General features: G+C 47.3%; 1 protein-coding gene across 7 annotated transcripts in view; it reads right to left on the bottom strand.

Moving 5' to 3' along the window:
* The window catches only part of FLOT2 (flotillin 2), a 32,207-nt gene that overhangs the window by 15,194 nt on the left and 2,382 nt on the right, over positions 1-14,631 (bottom strand). For 2 of the 7 annotated variants that reach the window (XM_050929272.1, XM_050929276.1), the window contains 2 exons: positions 7,515-7,766; positions 3,881-3,962 (listed from right to left, as the gene is read on the bottom strand). The exons of 1 other annotated variant lie outside the window; for it this stretch is intronic. In XM_050929272.1, coding sequence (XP_050785229.1) covers positions 3,881-3,962; positions 7,515-7,611 — 179 coding nt within the window. In that variant the 5' untranslated portion in view covers positions 7,612-7,766. Of the gene's footprint in view, positions 1-348; positions 440-3,880; positions 3,966-7,514; positions 7,767-14,631 lie in introns of those variants that run through there. 4 more of the 7 variants (XM_050929271.1, XM_050929274.1, XM_050929273.1 and 1 more) reach the window with 4 other exon arrangements.

Genomic DNA, 14,631 nt, shown 5'->3' with positions numbered 1-14,631 from the left:
AACTGGGTTTGGCTTGCGATTATTGGATGCTCTTGTGTTCTCCCATGCCACAAGAGGAGGACAGCGCCCCCAGAGGAAAGAGGGAATGTCTGCAGCATTATTGAAAGGAATCAGCTTGGCCCTGAATTTGGAATACGTCAGTAGCATCTCTCTACATTACCTACAGAGCTATGGAGTGCACCAGAAGGCAAACACCAGAGACGGGGGTGAAGAGGAGGGTGTTGAAATCTAGTTCTTGTCCCACTAGAGGAAAAGTTAGTGTTTCTGTTATCCTGCTGCTGCTGTTGCACAAAATGGAAGGGAGAGAAGAAGGTTAGACACAATGTTAGGAAGCTGGTGGGTTATTACCTGTGCAACCCCTGTTACGTACAGTGGGACCCCCTCCGACGTCTCAATATTCTCACAGCGACAGAGGATGGTCATAACCTCCAAAGACAGTCTGAGCAGCGATAAATAAGGGTAGGACAGCAAATACACAAAGCAGTTACCAGAGAATAATAGACACAATGCAAAGGACAGACGGGACTTTCAGGTTTTCATTTTCCCCTATCACTTTCCATGTCTCCCGCTGCCCACTCCTGAGTCCTTACCACTTCTGGGAAGATTTACATTAGACAAAGCCCAGTCTCTCTCTGCCTGGGGCAGGGGGAGCTGACACTGCCTAGTAGCTTTATTTAGACTGTATAAATGCAATATGGTTTGCTCTGTAATTCTGGCTGTGAATCATGTATTTAGATATTCTGCAAAACAAACGCTTCCTGCCACCTGGACATTGCTGCTACAGCTGTTTAGGAATTTTCTGTCAGTGCCTTTTGCAAAATCTTTTTTTTTCAGGGAATTTTCAATTTTGCCAAAAAATTCTATTTCCCACTGGGAACATGAAGTGACAGTCCCCACCTTGTCAGTTTCATTTTCTGCCTGCCAGGAGAAAGGGAAATTGACAGGAGCCTGCTAGGCCTGCTGCCCATGTGCTGACACATTCCATTCCAGGCCTCCACATTTGAAGTGTCAGAATTTCTGACCACCGAATATTTCCAAGGCTGTTTATTTTTGTCCTGAATCAGGATGAAATGTTTTATGAAATCTCAAAATTTTCTATGGGATGGACATTCTGTTTTCTGACCAGCCCTAATAATCACTCTGTTTTCCCAGTTCAGAACCAGCAGGGCTTCACTCCGACAACTGCGCAGTAACTGCAGCTGTTCTGGCTTTGCCTCTGACTGCTCCTCCTGTGGAGATTTTCTAGCTCAAGAGAAGGAAAGTCTCCTTCCCTCAGGCAAATGTGAATGCAGGAAGCTTCATGACTTACACTGTGCTTAGAGTTACTCAGGAGATCATCGGCTCTTGGAAGAAGAGTCAGACCCTCCACTCAGGATTTGGCATGCCTGCTAAGGTGCCTCTGAGCTCTCTACAATGTGTGTAATTAAAGCCATGTCTACGTTGCACACCTTACAGCGGCACAGCTGTAAGGTACGCAGTGTAGCCACTCTGTCGCCAGGAGAGAGCTCTCCTGCCAACAAAATAAAACCACCCCCAACGAGGGGCGGTAGCGTTGTTGCCGGGAGCACTGTCCACACCAGTGCTTTTCATCGGGCAGGGGTGTGGTTTTCTCCAACCCTTGACCGACAAAAGGTTTACTGATGAAAGTGCAGTGTTAACATAGCCTAAGCCTATGCACCTCGTGAAACCAATGACTGGTGACCCAGACTTTTTTTTAAGTAAAAGATTAACATTTATATCGTGGCAACACCTAAAGGCCCCATTGTACTAACTAGCGTACAACCATTTAGTAAATTACAATCTCTCCCTGCCCTCGGGCCCATCCCACATTTTAACTCTTTAGACAAATCCTCAGGCCCCTTCAATAAGTTCATTCCTTCTGCAAATGACGTGTCAGACCCTCTCTTTGGGGTTTCTCAAGAAACTCAAAAAGAGAACCATTTAATCACAAAGGACAGCAGCCATCTGTTCAAAGTGTAACAATTCTCCCAACACTCACATGGGGTCAGACTTCTGAAGCGGTGTGGGGGAAAAGCCTGACAACACTGAAAACACACCGCACCAAAAGCATCAGTTCTCCTGTGCTGCACGCCAGAGCTGGGCTTTTCTTCACTCTCCCAACTGACACGAGCGCTACTAGAAAGTCTGTTAAAACGGCAAGCGTTAGTTGACAGCCTTCACATGCAGTCGGAGTTCTAGAATGCCCTGCCACTGGAACAACCTAGTGTGGCAGCCACCAAAAGAGAGTCCTATACAGGTGGTGTGAATCATGTGCAAACAGCATCGGATGAGAGTTTGCTATGCCCACAAGCTAACTGACCCAGTGGGTAACCCGAAGCGAACGACGTCTAAGACAAAGTGTCATTTCTATTGCGATGGAGGTGCACAGTGAGGCCAGCGACATGCTAACTACACCTGACAGTGGCAGAACATCAAACGAGAGAACAAGTGATGAGGCCTGTCAGTGCAGGTTAACTAGAACCCTTTGGCTTTCACGCTCATTGCAAAACCAAAAAGTCTCGTCTTTCTCCTTTTCCCTATTAATTCTTATAAGTGCGGAGGAGCCCTCACGGGTCAGCTGAGTGTTACGACTGTGTTACTTATTGTGACATTCCCATGGACCTGCAGACTAAGCAGTTACATTAGGACAACAGCAGCACTATCACAGCATGTTAGTTCAAAGACTGAAGCAGCAATAAACAGCAAGCAAAATGCATGGCTGGGAATGGGGAGACAAAGGAAATCCCTTGGTTTTAAACAGAAATTTGGGCCCAATCCCAAAGTAACAGTTAGTTTTGGAAACTATGCAGGGCTGCATACCTTTAGGAAAATAGACGTGAGTAAGAGGAGATGGAAATTGCTCCTCACTCCATCCCTCCCCTTGTATGTTCAGTGCCACTGGCAAATCACCAGCACCCTTAGTAAACAGACTGGCTTGGCAATAAGAGTCTGACAAATGGCTCTCCTGATGGAGCATCTACACTTACTGATGGACAAACCAAACTGGCCACAAAGGAAAACCAGCGCCCACTACAGAGCACCTCTATTACAGCCTCTTAGCAAAGCAGCAGCTGTGTTGCTGTTACTGCATTTCACTTCACTGCAAGGGGAATAGTTCTTGACTTCCCCCAAACTTCCCCCTGCAAGTTCTTGACTTCCCCCAAACTGACTGATTTTAGCAATGTGGAAAGAAAAATAAATTCATTAACATTAAACATAGACACAGCCCCTCAATTTGGTTTGATTTTGAGGTATCTGGAAAAAATAAAATAAATGTTAAGGGGGAGGGCATGCAGACACACAATATCTGTCTGAAGAATACCTCAGCTGAAAGGAGACTCTCTATCATTCGCCCTGGTATCTGGGCATCTCTGTGCAAATAATCTACACAGAGCACGCAGCCAGGTTAGGTGGGTGCTATTTTGAATAGGACGACATGAATAGATGGTACATTGAAACAGCATGAAATATTTCTTGAAGTATCACAAAGACCAGCTGCAGGATGGCCGGAGGCTGAATCCCACAGCTGGATTTAAAGAGGGCTGCGCAGGTGTTAGCAGCCCTGAAAGACCATCATTAAATGAGTGTAATTAGATCTCATGCTTCAGGACATTCTTCAACGGCCAAAAAGGATCTTCAGCTCCTTCTCATCATTTCATCTACTACAACACTGCACAACCGTTTAGAGGCATCACAGGGGGCGGTGGAGCTTTCCTTTGAAACACCAAATATTGGCCATGGCTGGAGGCAGGGTACTGGGCTTGACGGGGACCAATGGTTTGATCTTGTTTGGCCAATTCTATGTTCCTAAAGGTACTGCTGTCAGCCTGAAGGTTTACCTACCCAAAAGACACAAGCAAGAGGAGACCGCTCTCCTTACCTTTGTGTGTCAGAAATGCACCACCAAGCCCAGGCCCAGCCTCCGAACACATACTGCTTTAGATCAGAGCCACAGCAGCCACCTGCAGCACAAGCAGAAAGCACAAGTATGTTATAGTTACACACGCAGATCCATCTCCTCTAGGCAAGCTAAAAATAAAGACTTGCATCCAAATAGCTCTCCACTCAATGATGAGCCCCAGTAGCCACCCCAAGATTGCAGAAAATGCATGCTCAGTTCCTGGGAAAGCAAAGGCAGAGAGCAGCTCACTGACAAACAGCAGCTTCTGGAATACTGGCCTTTCTATCTCCAGAGGCTGAGGAAATTAATTCTGCTAGTTTTCCCCAATCTTCCTGAACCCACAGTGATGCCTGACACGGCATGCGACCGATGCAATGGTAGAGGCAAGCTAAATGCATGCTAATCCACAGGACAGGGCACATGAAGAACAGCTTTCCTGAAGCCCCCCTATATACTGCTCTCCACACCACTGAGGTTGTTGTACATTCAGTGCCGACCCAACTACCATATTTGCAAGAGTTAGACCAGGGGTGGGCAAAATATGGCCTGGGGGCCGCATCCGGCCCTCGGGCTCCCACTGGGGAGCACGGTTCAGGGCTTGCACCGTTCCAGCGCTTCTGCCGGGGTGTGAGGTCAGGGTTTGGCCCCACTCCACGCGGCTCCCACAAGCAGCGGCATGCCCCTCCTCCAACTCCTACGTGAAGGGGCAGCCAGGGGCTCCACATATTGCCTCCACAGCTCCCAATACCCGGGAACCATGGCCAATGGAAGCTGCAGGGGCGGCACCTGCAGATGAGGCAATGCGCAGAGCCACCTGGCCATGCCTCTGTGTAGGAGGTAGAGGGGGGTACATGCCACTGCTTCCAGGAGCTGCTTGAGGTAAGCACTGCCTGGAGCCTGCACCCCATCCCAGTCCCTGGCTCCTGCATCTCTGCCCCAGCCCTGATCCCTCTCTAGCCCTCCAAACCCCTAGGTCCCAGCGTGGAGCACCCTCCTACACCCCCAGCTGGAGCCCTAACCCCCCCCCAACCTCCTGCCTGGAGCCCCCTCCTGGACCCTGAACTCCTCATTTCTGGCCCCACCCCAAAGCCCGCACCCCCAGCTGGAGCCCTCACCCCCTCCCACACACCAACCCCAGTTTCATGAGCATGCATGGCCCGCCATACAATTTCCATACCCAGATGTGGCCCTCGGGCCAAAAAGTTTGCCCATCCCTGAGTTAGACTGTAATGCCTTAGCACTTGTATTACAGCAATGGGTGCTAGAGAAAACCCTTCAGGGCAGGTTCTGTAAAAAGCCACATATATTTGCAGTACTAAATTAAAATTAAAAATCCTTTCCAAGATACAGGGGGTGAAGAAATCCTGCCAGGGCCTAGAGTGGGTTAGCTGGACAACCTGTTTCCTGTACAGAACCACAAATAATACTTTATAGTAAATATGATGTGAAGTCCTTCTCTATGTAGAATCAGGAAGCTAGTGCCCCTTTCGCTCTGCTCAAAGCTCTTTTCACAAGGTTATTTTTTGAAGGCAACTTTTCAATATAAATCCTATTAAATCTACTACAAAATGGTTATTGTTTGCCATACTGAAATCCAACAGGCTGAAGGTGTCTGTGTTTCAGAAGAAGGGTAATTTATTACAACAACCTAGGCTTCTTTTCACAGACACAGACAGTGTTATCTCAAAAGGACCTTATGCTTCAGGCTTCTAAAGCAACATAGTTTAAAAAAAGTTGAAAAGTTGGATTCTTGCAGGGGGAATATCCCAAGCTGTGGACAATACCGGCTGCTTTTGGCTCAGGAATATTAGGACATCCCAGGCTTTGAGAGTACAACACAGCCTCAATTGCTTGCAAGTTGCTTAACTTTGTGTTTTTTCCAGTAACTCTTTTTGCCATGCTCAGGTTTAAGACCTGAAACCAATGAGCTTAAGAGCCACTAGCTTAGATTTTTGTTTTGATCACTACTTGAACATGCATTATCCTCCCACCTCCAAGACAACAGCTCCATGCCAACTTGCATGACCACTGGAAGACTATTCCTCCGAATCGGGGGAAGACTTAGGCCTGGTCTGCACTTAAAAATTAGATCAACCCTAGTTACCTCACTTGGGGCTGTGAAAAATTGTGTATCCTGAGTGCCACAGTTAGATTAACCGAACCACCCGGGAAAAGGCAGCTAGGTTAATGAAAGAATTTTTCTGTCAACCTAGCTATTGGCTTTGCGAGAGATGGATTAGAAAAACCCCTGCTGTGGAAGTAGGGAGTGTCCACCCTGTGCCACAGTAGCGAAGACAAGCCCTCAGAGAAGCTGATTGATAATGACAACTCCTAAAACAGAGTCAAAGTAATGTTATCTGATATCTCTTGAAGGATAGGAGACTGGCTTGGGCCGTTAATTAGCCAGACTTTCAGAATGTACTCTCTCTGCTGCTTCTTAACCTCATTTTCTGTCTGTTACCTGTATAGCACCATGTTCTGGATAGATTCTGCTTCCCAGAACCATACTTTTCACTGAGCAGAAATGGCAGCACACGTCCCTTCAAACAGATGTTATTTTCTTTCATGGACAATGCAAGGAAATATCCTGCTTAGAATCTTCTCCAAAATGAGCAGCAGCACCCTTACTAGTTCTCACCAGAAAGCATAGAAAGTTACATTTGTACACAGAAGATTTGGTGACCTTTAGTAAAATCATTCTGAATAGTGTCCAAAGCAGAAAGAAAATATGGAAAGTTATAATAAAGTTCTTCTAGAAAGAGTCAGTCTGAATTTACTAACAGGAGTGAATTGCCAGACTGGTTCTTTAATACAAGTTGTACATCTGGGCACAGCAGAATACCATGGTGGTACAAGAATGAGCTGCATGAATTAATTCCTTTAAACACTAATTTCCCATTTACAATCTTGCCATCTGCTTCCCAGGTCCCAAAGAGCAACTGAAAAAACAAAAACCAATCACCGATGTGAAAACTTTGCAAATCTGGAAAACAATCCCCAGCACAATGAGATTTGGCAGCAAAACCTATCAGCTGGAACATCCCCTCTTTTCTTCAGGTCTGGGTCTCACAGCTACTTAGCTACAATTTACAGACATCCTCTGTGCCTTTTCCAGCACAACAGAATGCAGCCAGATTCCCAAGGGAGGGAGGGAGGATTCATGCCAGACAGCAGTATTCCAGCTTGGATCCTGCAGAGGGAAGTGTTCCCAGAGCCAACAGAAACTAGATGGCCTGTTTCTTATGAGATTAGATGAACCAAATCAGGGTTTATGATGAGTTCCAGGTACACATACAGAAAATGCCTCCAGCAGATCCAGAAAGACACTTTGCGCTGCTGCTATCAGAGTCACATACAAGAAACGAGGATGTGGAGAGGCCAGAAACAAACAGGATGGCTACATTACATCTGGAACAAGCCTCCCAGCTGCTGACAGACTTATGCTAGCAAGCTAAAAATAGCACACTCCCTGCTGCAGAGTAGACATACCCACTGAGGCCCAAAGGTAAGAGGTCCCTTCTGCAGTTTAAACCATTAAACAGATGTGTATTGTCTGCTGTAATCAAACTAGCTTTGATAAGTGAGCGTGACAATGTGAGCCGTCACCACCTACTCTGGTTGCTGCCTTTGGGAGCATAACCATTACAGATGGTAGCAGGTCGTATCGGGAGGGTCTCTGGTGATTGCACACCCTCTTCCAGTGACTTCATGGAGACAGGATGGTGATGGGAAGGAGAATCAAAATGAGCTGGGCCCCAGGAGAAAGGAGGGAAACAGGAAACCCCTCCGTCACTCGTATGGAACAACTTCTCTTGCTTTCTTCTTACTCCCCATTACGGGAAAAGCGATGCCAAAGCTCATTGTTCTGTAAGTAGAACGAACAGTGGAAGTCACATAACCCAGTCTGTTTATTGTTCAAACATACTGGGCTTGTTAACCAAAATAAATTGAGCCATGTGGGGAAATGTCAAAAAAACACTAACAACCAAGTGCAGAAAACTAGAGCTGGTTAGTAATTAAAAGCAATTATTGATGGGGAGGACAGAAAATGAAACTGGACAACAGATGCATAAAGAAATTCCTATGCAGTGAAGTCAAAGTCTGTCTAGGCATAGATCAGTGTCAGAATCGCAGGCACTAGTGTGAATCTGAGTTAAGCCTTGTCTACACACAAGTTGTATCAACTTAACTAAAATGAATTTAAATAGTATGGGTTAGTTAAAGCAGTGCAAACTCCTGTTTGGACACTTCTTAATCAAAACCTGGTTACACTAGTGTAGCTAGCACCAGTAACAAGCTAAACTGATGACACTGTCTAGATCAGTCTAAAACTGTCTGCACAGCATTTGCACTGGGTTAACTAAACTGAGTTCAAAACACACCTTTGAATGAACAGGTGAAACTCTGTGTATAGATCAGGTCTTGTTAAAAAAAATCCAATGTATGGCTTGAATTTTACCAGCCATAACAAAGATGTGCAACATTACACCATGAAAATCTCACACTAAATTCTTCCTGGAAACTAAAGGGCAAAACCTTAAGGCAATGTTAAGCAAACCACACATGCAGAGATGCTATTCCAACTCTTCTGGAGACTTACAAAGCACTTGACAAAGGAACCCTTGGATTCCATCTGTTGCTACAGTGCCAGCTCCTGGGAAGGGCAGTGTCTCTAAGGATTACCCAGTTCTAGGTAATTACTGAATAGCAGTATTAAAGATTGGCTCAGGCTAGTGGCACACTGAAATCCACCTTGACAGGCTGGGAGGTTGCATGCTGGACAGTAAGAGCTTGGCTACACTGGAGAGTTGCAGCACTGGTGGTGGCTTTACAGCGCTGCAACTCACACACCGTCCACACTTGCAAGGCACATCCAGCGCTGTATCTCCCTGGCTGCAGCGCTGGCTGTACTCTACCTCTGCCTGGGGTATAACGATTACAGCGCTGGTGATGCAGCGCTGCTCCGCCAGTGTGGCCACCAAAAGCGCTGTAATTAGCCTCCTGAGATATTCGGAGGTATCCCAGAATGCCTGTTCAGCCATTCTGCTCATCACTTCGAACTCTACTGCCCTGGCCTCAGGTGACCCGCCCTTTAAATGCCCTGGGAATTTTAAAAATCCCCTTCCTGTTTGCTCAGCCAGGTGTGGAGTGCAATCAGTGAATCTTTCCAGGTGACCACGCCTCCACATGCCAAAAGAGCCTCAGCATGGCGCAATGGCGAGTTGCTGGATCTCATCTATGTTTGGGGGGAGGAAGCTGTGCAGTCCCAGCTGTGCTCCAGCCATAGGAATTACGATACCTATGGGCAGATATCAAGGGCCATGCTGGAAAGGGGCCATGACCTGGACGCGCTGCAGTGCAGGGTTAAAGTGAAGGAGCTGCTGAGTGCCTATTGCAAAGCCCGCGAGGGAAACCGCCGCTCTGGTGCTGCCCCCACGACCTGCCGTTTTTACAAAGAGCTGCATGCGATACTTGGGGGTGACCCCAACACCAATCCAAGGACCACGATGGACACTTCAGAGTGGGGGGGAGGCGGAGAAAGAGGAAACCAAGAGTGAGGGTACTGGGGTGGGGGGGAGACACCCTGAAATCCCAGGAAGCATGCAGCCAGGAGCTCTTCTCAAGCCAGGTGGAAGGCAGCCAATCGCAGCAGCAGGTACTTGGTGAAGCACAAGCAGAGGAGCGGGCTCCCGGTAAGCGGCTTTTATTTTCAGGATGGAAATGTTTCGGGAGAGGAGGGAGGGTTAGGGCTGCATGCATGCATGCCTAGATGTGGAATAGCCCATTGATTTGGTCTATCACGTCTCGGTAATCGGCCTCAGTAATCTCTTCAAAAGTTTCAGCCAGAGCGTGGGCAATGCGATTGCACAAGTTTATAGGGAGAGCCACTGTGGTCCTTGTCCCGGTCAGGCTAACTCGTCCGCACCACTGTGCTGCGAGGGGTGGGGGGACCATTGCTGCACACAGGCAAGCCGCACAGGGGCCAGGGCGGAATCTGCATCGCTGTAGAAGACCCTCCCGCTCTTCCCAGGTGCCCCGCAGCAGCGAGATATCCTGCAGGATCAACTCCTGTGGAAAATGTTGGGAGACTGTTCAGTGTAGGTGCTCCCTGCAGCTGTTTGCTTTCCTCAACGCACAGAAACCCCAGTACAGCCCAGAAGCAATCAGTCCCCGTTACCCACCATTTCAGGGCTCCTGTGGGTTATGTGCGCTCTCTTTGGTATGGGAAAATTATGCTATTGTGAAGAATGTAAACTCCTTCACTGTATGGGAATAACTGTCTGAGATATAAACAATGCTGCCTCTGTTAACTGTTGCCTTTTTTGCCTTTCTACAAGCAACCTTGAGTTCTCAGATGCCCATGTTATCAACAGCTGAAAGACTCCAAAACATCCGGAAGAAGCCGTGAAAAAGCACAGACGATCCGCTACAAGCAGTTAAGGATCACTCTGCCAGAGAGAATCAAAAAGTGCAGGACTGGAGGGAAAGGGAAAGCAGGATCCGCCAGAGAAATGCAGCGGACAGGAAGAAAAGCACAAAGCAGCTGATAAGCATCCTGGTGCGCCAAGCGGACTCTATCCAGGCGCTCGTAGCCATGCAGGCAGAGCACTACCTTGCTGGCACACCTCCCCCCTGTCCCAAAGCTCTTTTCCTTGTGCCCCAATGTCAGCTCCAAACCCCCTTCCCCAGCATCCAGGTTCTTACCTCCACCAGCTGCCCCCAACACCTGTATGTTCACCAACCAGCCCTGAGAACTTCGACCCTTACCCTCTGCACTCAACCCCCATCACCATGCAGTATTTTCATCCTGAAGTGCAGCAGTCATTGCACAGCACTCCAGACAGGACATATCCAAATTTGTGACTGTACAATTCACCACCCCACTCCCCTGCCCTTTTAGGTTCCCAAAATGTTGTGTGTCTGTCAAGAAAGTTATTTTCTTTTCAATAAATGAATTCTTGGCTTTGAAAACAGTCTTTATTATTGCAGAAAGTCAAAAGAACCTTAGCCCAGGAAAGAAACAGGCATTGCAAATCAGCTTAGGAAAAACAGATTCCTACTAACCACTGCACTTCACTCCCATGCAAGGCACCAAACACTACAGTTGGTTTTCAGCCTCAAATTCCTCCCTAATCCTTGGAAGCCCTGTGCTGGGCCTCTCTAGTAGCCCTGCTCTCTGGCTGTGCAAATTCAGCCTCCAGGCGTTGAACCTCAGAGGTCCATGCCTGACTGAATGTTTCACCCTTCCCTTCATAAATATTATGGAGGGTACAGCACGTGGATATAACCGCAGTGATGCTGCTTTCCCCAAAGTCTAGCTTCCCAGACAGAGATCTCCAGCGCCCCTTTAAATGGCCAAAAGCACACTCCACAGTCATTCAGCACTAGCTCAGCCTGTAGTTGAACCGGTCCTTGCTCCTATCAAGCTTCCCTGTATACGGTTTCATGAGCCAAGGCATTAACAGGTAAGCGGGGTCTCCAAGGATCACAATGGGCATTTCAACATCCCCTACTGTGATCTTCCGGTCTGGGAAAAAAGTCCCGGCCTGCATCTTCCTGAACAGGCCAGTGTTCCGAAAGATGCATGCATCATGCATCTTTCCAGGACAGCCTGTGTTAATGTCAATGAAACGCCCATGGTGATCCACAAGTGCCTGGAGAACCATAGAGAAATACCCCTTCGGATTAACATACTCAGATGCTAGGTGGAGTGGTGCCAGAATAGGAATATGTGTCCCATCTATTGCCCCTCCACAGTTAGGGAAACCCATTTGTGCAAAGCCATCCACAATGTCCTGCACGTTCCCCAGAGTCACGGTTCTTCTTAGCAGGATGTGATTAATGGCCCTGCAAACTTGCATCAAAACGATTCCAACGGTCGACTTTCCCACTCCAAACTGGTTCCCGACCGATCGGTAGCTGTCTGGAGTTGCCAGCTTCCAGACTGCAATAGCCATCCACTTCTCCACTGGCAGGGCAGCTCTCAATCTTCTGTCCTTGCGCCGCAGGGTGGGGGCGAGCTCAGCACACAGTCCCATGAAAGTGGCTTTTCTCATCCGAACGTTCTGCAGCCACTGCTTGTCATCCCAGACTTCCATGATGATGTGATCCCACCACTCAGTGCTTGTTTCCCGAGCCCAAAAGCGGCATTCCACGATGCTGAGCATTTCCGTGAATGCCAGCAGCAATTTCGTGTCGTACACGTCAGGCGACTCGCAATCATCATCGGACTCCTCATCACTTTGGATCTTAAGGAATAGCTCAGCTGCCAAACGTGCTGTGCTGGCGAGACTCATCAGCATACTCCTCAGGAGTTCGGGCTCCATTTCCCACAGAAATCGCGCTGCACAGAAACCACTGAGAGAGTGAAGATGGCGCCAAACGTGGACGGAAAAACGGACTGCTGGGATGTGAAGCAATGCATCACGGGGCGTTGGACAGGAAGCAGAATGACCCGCACCCTCCGCCCCCTTCCCACAACCCACGGCGCCAAAATGGGACGAGGTACTCTGTGGGATAGCTGCCCATAATGCACCACTCCCAACAGCGCTGCAAATGTGGCCACACTGCAGCGCTTTCCCTACACAGCTGTACGAAGACAGCTGTAACTCCCAGCGCTGCACACCTGCAAGTGTCGCCAAGGCCTTACAAACAAACAGGTTTCAGGGAAAGAACAGTACTGCATCCAGTCAAAGGTCAAGATTCTTGGCTAATCACATTTATGAAACTAAACAGATTATCATGGTACTCTGATCTTAGGGGAAATGGAAGCCCATTTCCTTTAAAGACCTTTTAAACAGCTAACCCTGCATGAGGTATGTAAGAACTTCACTCTCAGGAACACATATTCTGAATTCAAATGTGGAAATCTGATTCCAAAGGCAAAACAGATAAGGATAAAACCTCTCCCATGCAGAGAAGCCAGCCAGAGCTGCCTGTTTCCCCTTACTATTATACCATGCCTACAAATTTTTAATCCATTTACAAAGCTAGGGAATTAAAGCATTGTTAGTCAGAAGATCATAGGCATCCATATTTGTTCTGTGACCTGCATATCATATTTGTTGTTTACAAGTCAAAAAGGCTATTTTTTCCCCACAGAAAATTGGGATAATCCTTCTGTCTCTTACATCAACACAAGAAGAAAGAGTCTGCCACCATTTTGTTGCTGAATAGAATCCAGATTACTCAAGAGACAAGCAGAGTAAAGACATGTCAGTAAGGGAAGCCAATATATTTGCTGTTATTTACGGACTGCAATCACACATTAAAGATTGCTCATGTGAGATCTCTAGTAACCGTAAGGATATGTAGTTTGTGTGTAAGTATTACAGGATCACAATTCATGACTGGCAGAGTGCGGGAGGCACACAAAGCTTAAATTCGGAGAAGTGAAATAAGCCAGCCAAATAAACCCAGTGTCAACAGTGCAGTCCGTATCGTTCATTTACGCAATGGGAACTGCAGTCTGATTGTCTAGATAAAGTATCTTTTCCTGAAAAACTTCAGTGGCACCAGTGCCCTGGGAGAGAAGCCACAGCCTCAGTAATGGCCAGCATGGAGAGTGCTGGACACCCGGTTCTGGGCCAAATTTCACACGGAAGTGTCCCATAGCACAGTGCTGTCCTTAGGTTAAACTAGAACCAAACCACAGAAAATCCTGAATAGTTTTTCAAATGCTGAACAGAAGAACGTCAAGTCTGGATTTAAAAGTTCCCAGAAGTAATTTTATAACCAATATGTGGCTTAACAGGAACCCAGAGAAATTACCACAGAGTGGGAGTAAAGCATGAACACTCATCATTGACCTGTATCCTTGGAATCAGATTTCCAAATAAGGCCATCCTGTAAAGGGTTGCATTGGTCAAACAGAAGTCACAGAGCGCTGACTGCTTGTTGGGGTGCTGTATGTCACTATAAAAAGTATTGAAAGAAAACCACACCCCTGAAGTGGCATATCGTGAGACTCTCTCCTCAACAGAGACAAGAATTCATTCTAAAAAAGCTTTCCAATTAAAAAATTTCTGAGCCATCTCCCTAGTAAGTGACCTCTTTTAACAGTATTACTAAGGGGACCCAATGCAGCAGAACATAAACCTGTTCATAACATGTTCTAATATTGGTTTATCACACACAAAAACTTCACAGCTATGACCTTAATAACTACACACAGCAGGGATGAAAACCAAAACGGACACAAGGTTCTGCATTTACAGACATTTTACCTCTGCCCCAGAGGTTGCTCAATGTCTATGGAATGCTCTGCCCCGGCATGCTAATAACCCTCCAGTCACTCAACACCCAGATAAACAAAGGGTTACCACCACAGGCACACCTCTGCAGCCAGGGCCCAGGCTGAACAGCTGTTGCAAAGCACCCAGGAAAGAATGAGGCATCCATAAGCACCCCGAACTCTTTCAGCCTGTTCCCCAAGCACAGAACCAGAGCTCTTAGGAAACAGGCAGGTGTTTGCATCGCACATAGCATGCTGGGTAGTGAAATACAAAGGCCATCTTTGGTGACAGTACAGAATACAGAACAAACCTTTATAGCCAGGATTGATGTATTCATATACAAGAACACAGCAATGGCCATACTACAGGGTCAGACCCATGGCTGATCTAACCCAGTACCCTGTCTTCCAACAGTGGCCGATGCCAGATGCTTCAGAGGGAATGAACAGAACAGAGCACTTACTGAGTGATCCATCACATCATCCAGTTTCAGCT

The sequence above is a fragment of the Gopherus flavomarginatus genome, chromosome 19, assembly GCF_025201925.1.
Source record: "Gopherus flavomarginatus isolate rGopFla2 chromosome 19, rGopFla2.mat.asm, whole genome shotgun sequence".
NCBI classification, from domain to species: Eukaryota; Metazoa; Chordata; order Testudines; family Testudinidae; genus Gopherus; species Gopherus flavomarginatus.
This window is presented reverse-complemented; position numbering and strand designations above follow the sequence as displayed.